The 16,748-nt window shown below is 34.5% G+C and overlaps 1 protein-coding gene across 2 annotated transcripts; it reads right to left on the reverse strand.

The window, feature by feature from the left end:
• Positions 1-7,206: 7,206 nt before the first annotated feature.
• Positions 7,207-15,936, reverse strand: LOC130612486 (uncharacterized protein DDB_G0284459-like). Of its 2 annotated transcripts, XM_057433807.1 has the most exons (14): positions 15,619-15,936; positions 14,827-14,865; positions 14,151-14,189; positions 13,592-13,639; positions 12,836-12,943; positions 11,922-11,990; positions 11,411-11,551; positions 10,464-11,183; positions 10,076-10,171; positions 9,555-9,938; positions 8,934-9,317; positions 8,436-8,771; positions 7,892-8,089; positions 7,207-7,801 (listed from the first exon to the last, which is right to left on the reverse strand). In XM_057433807.1, the coding sequence occupies exons 1-14, from the start codon at positions 15,779-15,781 to the stop codon at positions 7,422-7,424; spliced, it is 3,105 nt and encodes a 1,034-aa protein (XP_057289790.1). In that variant the 5' UTR covers positions 15,782-15,936; the 3' UTR covers positions 7,207-7,421. The 2 variants fall into 2 exon arrangements, with proteins under 2 accessions (XP_057289790.1, XP_057289792.1); XM_057433809.1 differs by lacking the exon at positions 13,592-13,639.
• Between the last annotated feature and the right edge of the window lie 812 nt (positions 15,937-16,748).

Here is a 16,748-nt window from a genome sequence, read left to right on the forward strand (position 1 = left end):
ATTTTGTTTCTCGTGGAAGTTTAACAAAATTTTCGCAATAAGCTCGCTTCCAATTTTTTTCGTGGAAATCTGCCTTAAAACAATGTTAAAATATTTTCGTGTTTAATCATATGGATAACCTTACGCATTTTATTGGAGTTTTTTATTGGAGTGACGCCGTTTTTGCGATGAGGGGACTTCCTCAACCTCGTCCCAAGGCCCATTTTTCTCTTTCTGACAATCTCGGACGGCGAGAACAAACGACCTTGGGCCACACTGGTCAATTCCAAGATCTGATTGGTTTCTCAAGTTTCCGTTAATTATGAAGAAAATTGAATAATAACAGAAAAACAATAATGGCGGCTATGTTTATGTGCGAAAGGGACGCTGGAATGTTTATGTTCTGCTGGACTGAATTTATTTTTGTGAAAAATAAAATATTTGGCCTTGTTAGTATAGCTTAACGTGAAAACAAAATTAAATAGCTTTTAGTTGTACCCAGAGGCTGTTAAAGTAAGCTTCTGTTTTTTTTTTTTTTGCAGTGCAGTTAAGGAGGTAGCTACTAGACTAGAAAGCTAGCTATGCTAGCGTTTGTGCACAGAGTGTAGTAAAAAACACAATGAAGGTTTCTTTGAAGACATTTTTAGCAGCTATCTAGCTAGCTCAAATACAACACAAGGTATATACAGGTATACACAACTAATCCTATTTCTCCTGAACAGACCTTCTTTTACACTCTAGCTAATATTCTTTCGAGGCAGAATACATAAACAATAATAAAAAAATCATATGCTGTTGATTTGGTTGAAAAAGATTAAAATACTGGATTAAGAAGTTCATACCATTTAGTTAACTAAATAGTTATACGCTTAATTAAATCGATTTTACAGATTAAATAACAATTTTCTCTGACTGCATGAAATGCAACATCCTATGTTTTATGACTTTTAATCCTTAGTAAAGCAACAAAAGCAACAAAAGTCAATTGGTTTGACCATAGTGGCCATTTAGTTGTAAATGAGTTTCCAGGGACTCGTTTCGTGAAAACCGAAACTGTAATATGATAAAAAAGAAGGATGAAAAAGAAAGATATTGAGTTGAAACTTGTTAGAAGATGCTTTTAGGCTGGTCTGATGGGATTAGCATGAAAAATGATTCTGTAATAGCAAGCAGGGCAATAAGATTTTTTTTAAAGACAATTATAAAAACAACAATTGTAAAAATCTTTAGACAATACAATTTTATTTAGGTGTATATGCACGCTACGACGATAACAGACAAAAAGAGCCAGTTATTATATACGCCAAAACGTATATATCTGATCTGTATCTGACACATGGTTACGTTGATGACTCAATACTAGTATAATATATAGCTACACCACGCCACTATAATGCGGGCGTGATAAAGCCTTAACTTAGGTTTATGGAGGTTCACGTCAGCAATAATTCGCCCGCAAGATAAAAATGGAATTAGAAACACTGCATGTGTCTAAAAATAATACTAAAAACTTAACTAGCTAGCCTTGTGGTATAGTGTTCGCTTGCAGTGCGGAAGGTCTTGGGTTCAAACCCCAGCCGAGTCATGTCAGATACTTCAAAAGTGTGAATCTATCCTTTTTGCTTAGCGTTAAGCATGAAAATAGGATTGATATCTTAGGCGGTTGTCTAGTTGAGTAATTGCTGTGCCTGCAAGACTTTCGTAGCTCAAATGGCTTTAAATGCACTAGGACCCCCTTCGCAGGACCCTTGTTGATAGCAGTACCAACAGGAACTGAAAAGGCTATCCTGGGTAAATAATTTCAATAATAAAATAATAATAATAGGCATCTTCAGTAATTCTAATCACAAAACCCTCTGAGAATTCTGTGGCTTAGAAGCTAGCTAAAAGTACTTTCACTTTTAACTATAATATGAAATAAAGATGGCTAAAAATTATGATTAAAAAAGTGTATAGTTAGCTACCTTGGTTTGCACAACCTTTGTAGCTACAAAAGTATGTCTTGGACCTTGCTAGCTAGCTAGCTAGCTATAGATAGCTGAAAACTTTAAAATAAATATATATTTAAAATTTGTATGTAGCCATAAAAAAGCGAAGGCAACACTGCAATCATGTTCTCTCGAACCAAAAACTCAAAACACTTTAACTAACTTGTTTCTGATTAAAAATAAAACTCTATCCATGATTTTGATTCAAGATTGGTTTGCATAAATTATAGCAATACGGTGTTCTCGGAGGTCTGCATCCAATTCTTAACAAAATGACCAAATTTTAAATAAATTAAAAATCAGCACGAATCGTGCTGATTTTAACCAGCCTGGCCCAGGGTCATTTCTTCGCGCCGTTTCGGATATCAAAAAAGCGAAAAATTGCCCTGGGAACGAGGTTGGGGACTTCCTTTGTCAGATTTGTGACTGAAAGATCAATAGCACGCCACGCTTAGTGCATTATCAAACTACTGGTGGAATTTTTCGTGCTAGTCAATATAAGAGAGAGCGTTTATTAATTGATCAACGATGTTTTAAAATAATTTACATAGAACGTAAAAACTTTTACAAGAATGTGAATTTTTTTTCTTTTAAATTTCCCTTTTCTTTATCTATTGAAGTTTCTGACTGTATAGTTTAGCTTTTAAATAATATTGTTAACCGTCTGGATTTTGCAAGCGGGAAATTCGTGTTTTTAGGCATTCTGATTGGCTTAGCGCTCTTAACGACGGGCTGATATGGAGCGTTATTAACTGATAGCTATTTTCAACCGGTAATACGGGAAATAGCAGCGCTGATTGGATAAAAGCCTTAACGACGGGCTTTATACAGCACGGTATAACTTTTAACCTCTTAGAAACCATAATGGTAGCTATAAATGTAAACAAATAACATTGCCGGAGAATCGTGAAAATATAGCTACATACAAGTCTTGAAATAACTATATTATTACAAAACAGCTTTTTTTAAAGCTACAAAAAAACAACAACATGATCGATTCAAGTATCATTGTAGAACTGGAAAGTAATTTCGATTTTGGAATTGAATTTATGCCATCCTAATCATTGACGTCAGTTTCTACAATCGACGATGAAATCAGCGATTTTTTGGTTGCCAGTAAATCTAAGAGAACGACATATCAAGATTTAGCAGTTCATGAGACTCGTGATTTATTTTGATCAACCATTGGATAAAAATTTATGGGGAAAATTTCTCTCTGATGCTTCTGATTTATTACAGAATCAAAAATCAAGTTGTGGTAAATCCAAAATCTCGAATCATTCCGCCAGAAAAACAGCTATTTCAACTCTTCTTAACAAGGACGTCCATCCAATTCACGTTTCTCAATTAAGTGATCACAAAAACATCAAAAAGTTTAAAATCATACCACACGGCTTCAAGTGAACAGCAAGAGCACATGTCAGATCTAATCAGTTTGAACAAAAAACGTCCTTTGCAAAACATCACAAACACTACATCCATCTCATCATCAAGAAATGTTGATAATTTTAAATCCATTTTCGATGGTGCACACATAAATAACTGCGTTTTTAATATAAACATTCATCAGCACAATGAGCAACAAGCAAAAAGACGTCGAATTGGTGTGATAGACTCTTCTTCTGACGGATAACAAACTTTAAAAAAACATTTTTAAACGGTTTAAAAAACGTTTAAAAATGTTTTATATATAGTTTTTTGAATGTTTTGCTTTCTCTTTGTACATGTACGATGGCCCAGAAGGCCCACGTTGTGCTATTCCAAAAATGCTTCACGCAATTCCAAAATTACTTCACACAATTTGATTTGAATTTGCGTGAATTGATTTTCGAATTGCGTGAATTGTTTTTCGAAGTGTCGAACTTCGTAATGTTTTGTTTACAAAGATTTATTCTATAGGGACTTTCGAATTCTGCATTTAATGTTTATTTTTAGACAGGACTGTTTCGAATTTTGACCTCGAGTGTTAACGAAAGTAGTGCTAGTGGATTATAGAATTATAAGAACATTACACGAAAGTTTTTTTTCTTTATTTCTATCTAACTTAGACGGTTAACAAATACAATAATAACCGATTACCCCGGGCTGTACCGAAAATAACGCCCTCAGTCGGCACTTAGACCTCGGGCGATATTGTGCGGTACAGTCTCGGGGTAATCAGTTATAATAATAACTGATTACCCCGAGCACTACTTTCGTTAACACTCGAGGTCAAAATTCGAAACAGTCCTGTCTAAAATAGACGTAGTTTGGATTGGAGTATTAAAAAATTCCATTGCGCAGAATATTTGGAGAATTACAAAGATCTGTACCGAAAAAATCTTTGTATTTGAGTAATATTGCTAATCACCTCCATTCACTTTTTGTCTGCAATTGCTTGACAAGGAGAAAAGGTGCTAAGTATCTTTATTTTTCATTTGTTTATTTACCTTTATTTAAACGTAAGGTGGGGTGGTGAGTGATAAAAGGATTATTAATAGAAAGATATGATGTAACAATAATTTTCAATTTATATGAACATCGCTTAATTAAGGAACTTGAAACAAGAAAGCACTCACAAAAGCTTTGTATTTATTTCTAATGAATCTCGCCACGATGCCAACTTTATCTATACACTAATTGATAAATTAGTCCCACTGCTAAAACAAGTTGTTCCAAATTTGCAAATGGTGCACTACTGGACCTATTCTCCGACAAGCCAGTATGGAAACAAGACAATTTTCAAAATACTTAGCTGTCACGAAGAGTATTTTGGCGTGATGGCATCTTGGAATTACATGGAGGCTGGCCATATGAAAGGCCCATGTGATCCAATCGAAGTAGTGGCAAAGAGAAAAGCAAATCAAGCTGTCAAAAATGGAAAGTATGTCATACAAGATGCGACCAATTTCTATGAATGGGCAAAGCAGGATGCAAATGCCATAGTCTATTCATATCTTTCCACGGAAGATTATGAAAATTCCGCAAATTTTCTCAAAGTTGCTTGCGAAAACTTAGAAACAGTGAAAGGAACCATGAAGGTTCATGGTGTTTTTTCTTTGAAGGCCAATTCTATTTGGGTACGTAATGCATAATGATTTTGCAGAAAGTGTTTTAATGGAACATTCCAAAAAGACTCGTGCTGTAAAGGCTGGCGAGAATGTTCACTAACATCATCGACCGAAAAAACAAAAAAAAATCATTGAAGATATTATTTCGGCTTGTCTGTTCAGTATTCATATTACTGTGGAAAGTTTATCATTTCTTGAACATGATAGTTTAGTAGGCGACGTTTCGGGAGATCCTTCTCCCATCATCGGGCAAAGTAAAATGATGTTCCGCATGTATTTATTTAATTGCAGAGGATCGAAATTCATAAAAATTAACCAATCAGAAACAAGCTGATAATTACAGTTAATTTCGGTGATTAAAATTTTCGGACCTGGATGTAGGTAACTATTTCTTCTGTAGGGCTGGTAACCAAATCTCAGGAAGTTAATACGAGATGCTGTTTATGTGTTTGTTACGTTCTGCACTGTTGATGGTTTCTTTAATCTTCCTGGCCGTTGTTCTGGATTCTCTGTCAATGATTTTCTTCTCATCCCAATTAAACTGATGACTTCTGCTCCAGCTGTGGTCCGCAATTTCTTTTTTCTTCACATCTCCGTTTCTCAGCTCAGAACGAGGAGGTATGTGCACAGGAGGTATCATGAGATAGTGAAGAATTAACAAGCGTCGTTCCTGAGCCAAACGACTATTTTGCCGCATTGTACTCTGGTAAACCATACATAGGACAGGTCCAGGAAATTGACGAGGAAGACGAAGAGGCCCATATCAGTTTCCTAGAACACAAAGGAAATTTGCAACGGCAAACCAAATTCAAGAGGCCTCAAAAGGAGGATAAAATATGGATTCTGTTAAAAGATATAATTTGTATAGTTACTGAACCGTCGTCTAAGAAAAGGTCACTTGAGATCTTGCCTAAAGTTCTGGACAGCGTGTTGGATAAACTTATGTTAAAGTAAACCTTAACTATGTCACTTTATTTGTTGACTTTGTTTCTCTTTGTTCAAATTTTTACTAATGCGTATTAAGTACTGCATTTTTGTAACATACGTTACAGCTTATCTTTGGGACATAGCTCTTTCTCCAAAAACGTTTTTACTACGTTTGCTACGTTATGAAGTAACTTCTAACTGTTCTGATAATAGAAAACAATATTAGATTTACTTTTATGACGCAAACAAACTTCAATCTAGATACAAAAACATCGTAACATACGTGACTCTTTCTTTTCTTTCTTCTTGAAACATTTTTGTTAATTACGTCCGAAAATTACTTTGATTTTTGACATGCATTTTTATTTAAACTTTCATGTCCAATTTAAACCGATTTTAGTATTTCTTAGTTAAGTTAGGTACATTTGAGAAATTATGAAAATAACTATAATAATTCATTGTAATTTTTAGCCAATAGATTCCAAACTAACAATGCATTTAAGATTTATTTCGAAAGTTTGTGTTATTTTTCGCTATGAAATAACTTCAGAGCGTTCCAATGATTGTGAACAACCACAAATATAAAAATGAACGGATCATATAGACTTTAATCTAGATTCAAAAAATTGTAACATACGTGACTATTTTGTTCTATTCTCTCTTGGATTATTTTTGTTGCCTATGTCTAAAAACCACTTTGATTTTTGGTATCTTATATTCTTTTAAACTTTCATGCCCTATTTTAAGTACAAGTTTTAAGTACTCGTTTAGTTAGTTAGGTAGATTAACATATTATGAAAATAACTTAAATTTTTTCTTGTAATTTTTAGCTTTGACATTTCAAAGATAATTTGTATTCCACATTCATTTTATAAGTTTGTGTTCTTTTATTGTCTTATTGTGAATACCTAAACTCTCCACTTCGGGTTTAAGATAAGATTGTTCGTTCATGACCAATTTAAAAAATTAGAAGGGATTTATATTCTTGTAACGTAGGTTACACTCACTGATTCGATCCCTTTGATTATCGGCATAGAAAATGTGAAAATCCTAATATCTTGTACTGCTAACCATGAAATTTTTTTCGTTAAGACTCTAAATTATGTAAAAGTTCGAAAAAAATATTGAAATCTGAGACCTTATTTTTTCATCTTGACTACTGTCAAAAGTCGCACTTTTTTGAGAATGGCTCACAAGCAGATACAATAAATAAGCTTAAATTTGAAATTACATGCAAGGGCAGGCTTCAATCCCAACAAATGTCAATATAATTTGTTTAATTGCTCGCCTAATGATCGTCCTACAACTAACTGCTACTTCTATGTACATAAAACATATACGCTATATAATCCTCGTATCCAAATTTCTCATATTCAAAGTATTTCACAGCACCATAGTTATTTAAAAGCAAGCTTTTTGTAGATTCTCGTCTTAATCGCATCCACAGATTCAAACCTTTCACTTATACACAAGCTTCTTATTTCCTCTGGTATGTCCAAACTCTTCTTGGTATCTTGCTTCGTTTTAATATCTCTGGAAGAAATGGCCTTCCAAATTGCGATAGAATATCAACAAGCTTGCTTTGGTCAACTTGACCAACTGTCTTTTGATGAGTATTGTCCTCATCTTCATTAATATTGTTTGTTTCTGTCAGAACAAAGGGTAAAGAGATAGCATTCGATTTCTTTGGCGATGCCTCCTGCTCTAACGGTAATGGCCCCATCAAATCCATAATGTCACCAGGCATTACTGATCTGTGTACTGCACGGTCGCATTTGGGACCGGAAAACATTGGTGGACATTTGCAAACGTTACCTCCAATGCATTCGCCTCCGTTTTGGCAAGGCTCGTTGCAAGCTAAAATATTTAAAAAGGGTTCAGTAGGTTAACCTGCACAATAACGATATGTATAACGATAAATTTATCTTTACAAAAAAATTAACATACGTTTTTCTGTTAGATCGAAAAGATTAGGAGATTTTGAGAATATTATAATCTTTGGTTTCTTGACAGGAATTCTGCTAACAGGCTTCATACCAAGTTCTGTTTCCAAAGATTCAATGTCGTGTTCTTTTGGAGGAAAGGAGTCGTCAGCTACTGGATGTGGAGGTTGCCATGGTCTTGGCTTCGTGGCTTTGATACGAACTGTAATTTACAGCAACAATAAGCAGTTATTTATCAATTCATTCAATGTTGACTTTTCTCTGAGAGACGTATCAAGACTAACATTTTGTATTGCTTTAGCTAGGAAGATGTCCCATCATTAAGTTTTTGCGAAAATGAATTGTGCTAATCAAGTTGTAAGGAAATAAAATTCTTAGCCGATCATTGCAGATTCTGCCTAGAAGTTAAGAATTCCGACCACAAACAATATCTATCAGCAAACAAAATAAGTAAACTCTTCTTTCTCTGTAAATATTTAAGAGAGCTTTTTTTTAATTTTGCTCAATAAAAAGAATCTATGTTTTTAAGAAAAAATTAAACAGCTTACATGGTCCATCAGAAGCTACAGGACCTTGATACTTCTCAACTTTACGTAGTAAATAAGGCACGATTTTATTCAATGGCCAAGGGAGTTCATTCACTGGTGCTCCTTGATCGATCGCATTTGCAGCAGGGGAATTTGGTCGTGGTAATGGAATAAAGAATTGCTTCAATACTTTTGGCCTTTTGTTGGGTCTCCTTCCCTGCATCAAGTTAATTGGGAAACGTCCAGGTGGTAATACTTCAACAGGTAATTTGACACCTGGATTGTCGGTTTGTAAGTTTGACAATGGCCCAGCAAACTTGGTGAAATCTTCCTTGGCTTCTTTGTGCCGTTTCTCATCTAGAAATAAAATAAACTAGCTTTTTATAAGATTTGTTGCACAACTTGATTAAATAAACCTGTTCCAAGTAACTATTTAATTTTATATAAACTCCTGTCTTAATGTGTCAAAAAGACAATAAGGTAAAATTTAATACATAAAACGATAAAACAAGATTCTACCTAGTTTCTTTTCAACTCTTACTATGTCTTTTTCCATTTCATTAACAGCTGTTCCAACTTCTTCTAACCTGGACTCGACATCTCTTAGTTCGTTGGCTAACGAGGCAATGTTTTGACTGTTAGCTTGGATTCTTTCCATCGTTTCTCTCTCGAAATCAGGATTTTTGTTGTTATAGTTGTTGTTATTATTGAAGTTTGGCAAGTTGTTTTGTTGTGGTTCGGGTACTGGAAAGCCAAATGGTTTTGGGTATGAATTATCTGACTCCGGTGGCGGTTCTTCGTTATCAAAGTCTTGTGCGTTGGTGACGGCTGGTGGTGTACCGGGGTTTTCTTTCAATGGTTGTGGCTTGTGTTGTGATGGAGAAAAAACAGGTGATTGTGATGCTAAGTCGAGTAAGAAAAACACATTTTAGGGTCAACTTTTTTTAGGGTCATAATATTTGATGGACTTAAAGTTAACTCAGAAGGTTATTATAACACACAGGTGCTCTAATTTGACACAGAAAGATAGTTCATAATTAAGTAAAATTAAGGTAAGAGGAATTATTAGAAGTTGAAATGTGAGAACTGAAACTAAACGTCACTTCGACAATCGCACTAAAGAAGACATAGCCAACGTACAATTTGTGTTATTTTGTCTACCATAATCAAATTCTCCGTTGTCTTTCTCCTCTTCTTCCTCCTCTTGATCTGTTAATGCACCCCCATCTCCCATGGTTGTGTAGCCAGCTGGGTTTGGGTATTCAAATTCATTTGGTCCTGATGGTGTTTCTTTACTATGAGGACCTGGAGGTTGATTTTCTAAAGGCTTTGGTGATTCTCCAATTATAAAACTTCCTTTGCTTTTCTTCGGTGTGGGACGGTTACCAATTTTTTTGTGTGGGACGAATTCTTGTGCAACTGGCCCAGGTAGACTCATTTGGTTGACAAAATCAGTAAATTGACCAGTTTGCGGTTCATCGTCGTTTGGTACTATTAATGGTTTATACGGTTTCAAATTCTTTCCTATAAAGGTAAAATATTATGCATCATATAGAATGTTTGTTGGTAGTATGATATTTCTGTGATCCTTCCCCTTTTTTCCATAGAACAATGTGATCTCAAATACACAGTTTGATGTTTAAAAATACTAAATATCCTACCTTGTTCCTGTAGCTTAGGAGAAATGTCATGAAAAACAGAATCCTTGCTGTCATCATCTGCATCTGCAGAAGAGGGATTGATAGTCAGGATTGGAACTAGAAGAAATAAGAAAAACTTGATCAACTAAGGGTTGTTTGCAAATAACCACTAACTTATTCTATTAATCCGTAAATGCAAGACCTGGCCTAACAATATAATAGAAAAAAAATAAAGAAATAGAACAGTTAATGTTATACAATTTTTTCAATTTTTTCCCTAAATTTTTCAATTGCGCTTAGTACAAGTGCAGCGTTACTTTATGGACATAGGTTAAGTTTGACAATTGCGATTTTTTGATTAACAAGGGAGTAGCTATTGCTACAAATTCCGTACTAAAACGTATCGTACTTGGTCCTTGCTTTGGTGTCTTTCCACTCGAAGAAACAGCAAACTTTTTTCTTCCAATTTCTGTCTTGGATTCTCCTTTAGTGCTCTTTCGAACAGGTTTACTTGCATCTTGAAAACCTTTAACAGTATATTTTCTCTGTGCTTTAGCTGCAACCTTAGACTTCTTTGACGAATCTTTCTTCTCATCGCGTTCTTCTTCCTCTTCTTCTTCTTCGTCAGACTCATCTTCTTCATCCCGAAAAACTTTGGACGCTTTTTTGTTTTCCTTTGAAATACTACTTCGCTTTATGTCAGCTGTCGCTTCTTCAAACGACATAGGAGCATTGATAAAGCGGGGGTTATATGATGTGCTTCGAGCCTTAAGGATATTTTCTAAAGCTTTCGAAATTGGTCCTTGATAAAGTATGATTTTGGGAAAATGTTTTGCAAGTTTATTTTTTTTGGATCTCTTCTTCTTGTGTTTATTCCTCTTCTTAATTGAGTTGTTTTTTACATGATTCTTTTTCTGGCTTTTTTCTTTCGGCAATACTTCTTTCTTAGTAAATTTTAGCGATTTTGTTTTTTCGTATCGAACTTCTGGATCCTTCTGCAATTTGGTGAAGTTATTAACTGTATTTGCTTTACCGTTAATCTTTATTTCAATTCCTTCCATCTCTCCCATGGCTTCTACCTTTCCCTCTCCACCTGTGTCAGTGGTCGAGGAGCTTCCTCCAGGAATAGCTAAAATAGAACCGTTACTCAAATGGAATGTTTTACGAATAAAATAAACTGCCTTGATGTGATTCACGAAGTTCGTCAAAATATCATTATTATCCTCAAGACTATAACTGTTATAAAAAAACAATTATTCGTTTCGTGAAAAAAAAACTTCATTTAACCATAATCTCAAAGTAGATGGATATCAGTTTGTTTTTGGAAGCAGATTGGTTTTTAAATACTGTCATTACCATGTTTTTGGCTTGCTGTTTTATTGACAGGTGATGATGAATTTCCTGCAAGTGTAACATTGCTTCCAGTATTTGTAGTTTTCGTTTCATCTGTTGTACCATTAGAAGCACCAGATTCTGATAACTTTGATACAGACAGTGCTAAAATTAAGAAGATTGATGTTATTTTCGTGGTCAGTAAAAAGAGTTCAAAATGTACGTTTTAGTGTAGGCGCTTAAAGTATGCAATTCTACACAATCGTAGCGCAACTTAATAAATCCTTGCTTTATATTGACCGATTTGACTTCAGAAGTAACCGCCTTTTCCGAGTCTCTGTTAAAGCTGTTCAACCACTGACAGCGACATCGTTAATTTGCTTAGTGCCTGTTACAGAATAGGATTATTCCTCTAGACAGGAGATTTAAATGCATCGCGAATTTTTCAAGCCCTGTTGATAGAGGTACCCAAAAAAAACTCAAGACTCATCCTATGTATGTTATAACTGTTATTAAAAAATGTTAAAAAGTATACCTGGAAGAACAACTTCTGTGGACGAAGATAAACTTTTATCTTTTTCAATATCTGATGATACGCCAGATTCTAAATGAAACGTAACCAAAACTCTTTGTCACTCAGAACTCTTGTTAGCTTAGAGTCTTTATAAACTAACTGGCAAAAAAACTTTAATAAAGCAAGGCGCAAATTGAAAAAGGCCTAAACACATAATATTGCGAAATAAGTGAACGTTACTTTCTGTGTATCTTCTAACAGCTTTTAACTTAAAATCAATTACCATATGGCATTTTTTTTCAATTGTCGCTTAATGAAAAAAAAGGGGGAAAAAGGTCGTTAGTATAAGATTCCGATTGACGTAAATATAAAAAAGGTGTAAGTAACATGTACACTTGACTCCCTCTAATTCGAATCTCTATATGTCGAATAACGAGTTCTCAGTCACCGTCAATTTTCCTTAAAAAAGTCTTCTAAAAAACCTCCTACAATTCGGATTTCTCTAATTTGGAACTTTATATAATTTGAACAGTTTTTCAGTCCCTTCAGCACGATTCTCTCCCTAATTTGAATTTCAGAGTGTCGTTTGTTGTCGACCTGAGAAAAGCACTTGGTGATGCACCTTGCATTGTAGAAAGAGATCGTCTCTCCAATGTGAAGCAATAAATATTAAACAGTTTTTTAAATAAAAATTCTTTTTTTGTGTAAACTATGAAAATAAAGATTGAATGAAATTTGAATTATGTTTTCTTGTTTTTTAAATTACCGTAATTTTTCTCTGTAATTCGAATTTTCTTTGAAGCGAAAAGTTCGAATTACAGAGACTTATTTCTATATTTCGAATCTCTGTATAATCCGAACAAAGGTTTTTCCCCCGTGACAATTCGAAATAGGGAGAGTCAACCGCGCAAAGTCATGTCTATTTATCGACTTACTTTTATTGACCAAACTACTTTTAATGATGTGACCAACATGATTTGTTATTTTATTACTTGCATGACTGACCAACTTGGAAGCAATAGTGTGCATAACTTGACGGGCTCCTGAAATATGTAATTTAATTTAATATATAACGCTCCTGGACATTACGACATATAGGATAACCTCATATAGCAGCAAGAAAGTTGTTGCAAATCATAATTCATAGTGTGAAGCAACCCCTTCCACCACCCCCCAATTCAGGTATTCTCCATTAAGTTCGAAGGATTAAAAAAACTGTGGTCAAAATGGTCAAAAAAATAACAAACTAGTATGCAGAACTGAGGTTAATGATTTATTAAATGACAGAAAGTACACAGAATGACAAGTAAAATTACTTAATATGAAAAATTCAAACTATTTACATTTTATCACGTAACCTCTAATTAATTTTCTAATTAATGGGAGGGATAAGGGGAGAGTGGCACACTATGTTATTTACGAAAAGCGTCGTCTGCGTCGAATAAAGTAGTGTTGTCGAAGTTATTAAACGAATACGTAAAAATACAGAAACAATAAACCACCGTACAAGGTTGCTTTAACTTGTGTACCAGAGAAAAATTTAAATTCAACTGTTTCTTGTGAGTACATCGTTACCAAAAGTTTTTATTATAAAAACTTCCGGGAGAATGTTATGTCAACCTTCTACAGTGTGTGAAAGAGTGTACTGTCGATTCGTCAGCATGTAAGTGTCAAGTCATTTATCAACTAACCCGTCGCCTCTGTCATAAGATTCACTGCTCCCAAGTCAAACACTGAACCTATTGTTAAAAAAGAGTATTGTCTTAGTAGCCTTATCTTACAGCTCCGACGGTGATGACAGTACTCTCCTTCGTTGAGAAAAAAGCTGCGACAAAAAAGCACCTCTTCTGTGCCAGAACTTCCACAATTTGTGAATCATTGGTATCCATGTTGCGTTTTGCTTTTTATGTGTTTTGTGGTGAGACTTTTTCTCTTGACGACCTAGTGCATTATGGGAAATTTTACTTAGTGAATTGCTGGGAAATTTTTCCGTCACTACTAAACTGTCTGCTTAGTTACATAGAAGAAAGGTTATTGTAAAATATGGTAATCTTTTTGCTTGATCTTGCGAAAAATTTTCTAATTTTAATAAAGGCAAGGAGAGTACTGCCAACCGGAATAATCTATCTTGTAACCAAAAGTTAGCTCTAGTTTTTTTGTCATGTTAGTTCATTTGTCAATGTCGTGTATACCGATAGACAATGTTCTACGTTGAATCATGGAGGTAGATGGTTAAATTTCTTCTTTTACCTGTTTTTAAGCTTTCACTTAAGTCTTCATTCGTTTTTGCTGAAATGAAAAATAAGCAGTTAAGTGATACTCTTTGCGCATATAATTTTTTCTTTTATGAGAATGAGCTTTCTAAGATCACGCTGAGATTATAAGTTAAAAACAATAGGCGTAAAGAACAATAGAGGTATAATAATAGTGACTAGCCTGGTGTTGAAATTCTGACACTCTTTTGTAGATACCTTATATGTAAAAGGGTACCTTGTAATTTTTTTCTTAAATTTCCTTTTCAAGAAAATTCTCCGCGGAAAGGGACGGTCAAGAACAGAACCGTTTCCGTTCCGTTTCCGAGAAAAGCCTTTAGCCATATGTTTGCATTTTATTAATATGAAATCTAGCTTTTTCACTGTTTCTTTTAACAATAACTTCCTCCATTTTTCGCTAGCATGAGTGTTGATTAACCTTTTTGTTTGGTATATTTAGGAATTTTTTTCGTGTTTTTTACAATACTATTTTGGTTTATTCAATACACGATTCATTGTTGTGTTGTTTTTTTTACTGTTGGAATTTGATCTGTAATGACTAAAATGAAAGTTGTATGGTCCTTTAAATGCAAGGTCTACCTAAGAGTAGAGTAGAAACATAGTGTAAGTAGGATTTTGGAATCACGAAAATCAAGTGCTCCGTATTTACTAACCGTTATGCATTTTCTTCATTGCATCAACCACTTTGGAAACTAAAATGCAAATTTTAGACTTACACAAAAGAGCCAGGGGGGGATAGGACAACATTTTCTTAAAAACTACAACAAATTGCTGTCGAAGGCAGCTCTATAGACCCTTAGACACCTAACCACACCTTTTGACGTCGCAAAAAGTCTGAAATACCAATATTTTATCTATAAACATTACGCGAACTCTGATGCTAAACTTGACATATCAAAATGGAAGCCTATATGAATGAGTTTATATTAGGCGATGTTGTGCAACTTTGCCAATGTTGCGAAGTTAGGGGGGGGCAGAAATGGCGCTTAATGACGAAATATTGTCGGTGAAAAGTCAAGCATATTCTTAGTGTTTCAAAAAACTGCTTTGGACCATACTATACAGTACAACACAGTCACCATCGCTGAGCGAAAAACTTGCTTGTGATATGGAGAATAAAATACGAAAGAAAAGTTTTTTTTCAAAGTAGTAGTTCTGTCATATCCGATTGAGTTCACCAATTTTGTTCAACTTTGCAAGAGTATTTAAATCCCGTGTTCAGATTTTAGAGCAGGGTTTATTGTTCTTGTACAAGAAACAATTAAACTCAGATTAAGAAAGAACAAAACAGTTATGTTAAGCGCTTCTGTCCTTCTACGCAAAAATTTAATACACAAATATTAAAATCTTGATGCTCCATAAAATTTAAGTTCGATTGAATTTTGCTATTTACGATATTTGCCGGTTTAAAACAGGGATATTGCCGATGCTGACCGTTAACTCACCGTCATGTCGGTTTTTTGTAAGCGTCATTGGATCCTCCTCACTGCCGCTACCAGATTCATCATCGTCGTCCGAAAATTCTTTCATAATATTAACCCCACAAATAAACTTAACATTAGAAACCGCCAATGCAAACAGTACCAAATAGACAGAAACTAACTTCATTTTGCTTTGTCCTTTTAAAGCATAATATATTTTAATTGTTTTTTATATATTTAACAAGTTTCTTTCTTTATCTGTTTTACACACTTCAACTCATTCGATGTATAAAAATCTATGCACAAGATATATTTGGTAGTTGAACCGAACAAGACAAACTCTTGTGGAATGTATCTCTTTCAATGCACATGAGTGAATTTTTGTTCATTTTTTTGCTATGTTTGAAACCTTAAGTCACGCTGTGATGCTTCCTTTTTCAATGGCTTGGTATTGGTATCTCTTGAATTCTCAGTTATTTAAAAAATTCGTATTTGAGGCATCGCTCATACAAGGCGATATTCTCCAAAGTGGTTGTTCAATCCTACTTATATGTTTTTTTTTAAAACAAAGTTTCGCGGCAAAACAAAAAAAATCAAATCAATTTCACGAAAAGCGTTCTGATTTTTTTGAGCAGTTAATGAAGCGTGGCACGCTTCTTCACACCATGTTCATTCACAGGCTATTACTTCCCGTAAAGAATTCATGCAAAACACATTTTCTTGCTTCGTGCAACCAGTAAAAAATTTTGCGAACAAAATAAACCCTATCGAAACTTAAATAAAAAAACACTACAAAATGTTACACCTTCCCTGCAAGGTTTGAGCCACGTCAGTTACGCAGGAGATTATTTTTACACGCACAAGGCGGTTTGGCGCCAAATTTGAGAAACAACCTTCAATTATTTCAAACTCTTCTTTCGTACGTGCTTTGCAACCTTAATTTAATGTTATATATAAAAATAAAATAATGTCTCAATTCACAACATTGGCTGCAAGCACCACAATCAACAACAGCAAATACGCCAAATGAAGGAAATACAAGAAGCAATGCAGCGGACATGATTTTTTTGGAAAACGTGGCACAAATATGCATTAGCTTGTTAGGATGCAGTTTCCGGGTAAAAATACATGGCACCATTTAGAGGGTGTGATAT

This window comes from Hydractinia symbiolongicarpus, chromosome 10 (genome assembly GCF_029227915.1).
Source record: "Hydractinia symbiolongicarpus strain clone_291-10 chromosome 10, HSymV2.1, whole genome shotgun sequence".
Taxonomy (NCBI): Eukaryota; Metazoa; Cnidaria; class Hydrozoa; order Anthoathecata; family Hydractiniidae; genus Hydractinia; species Hydractinia symbiolongicarpus.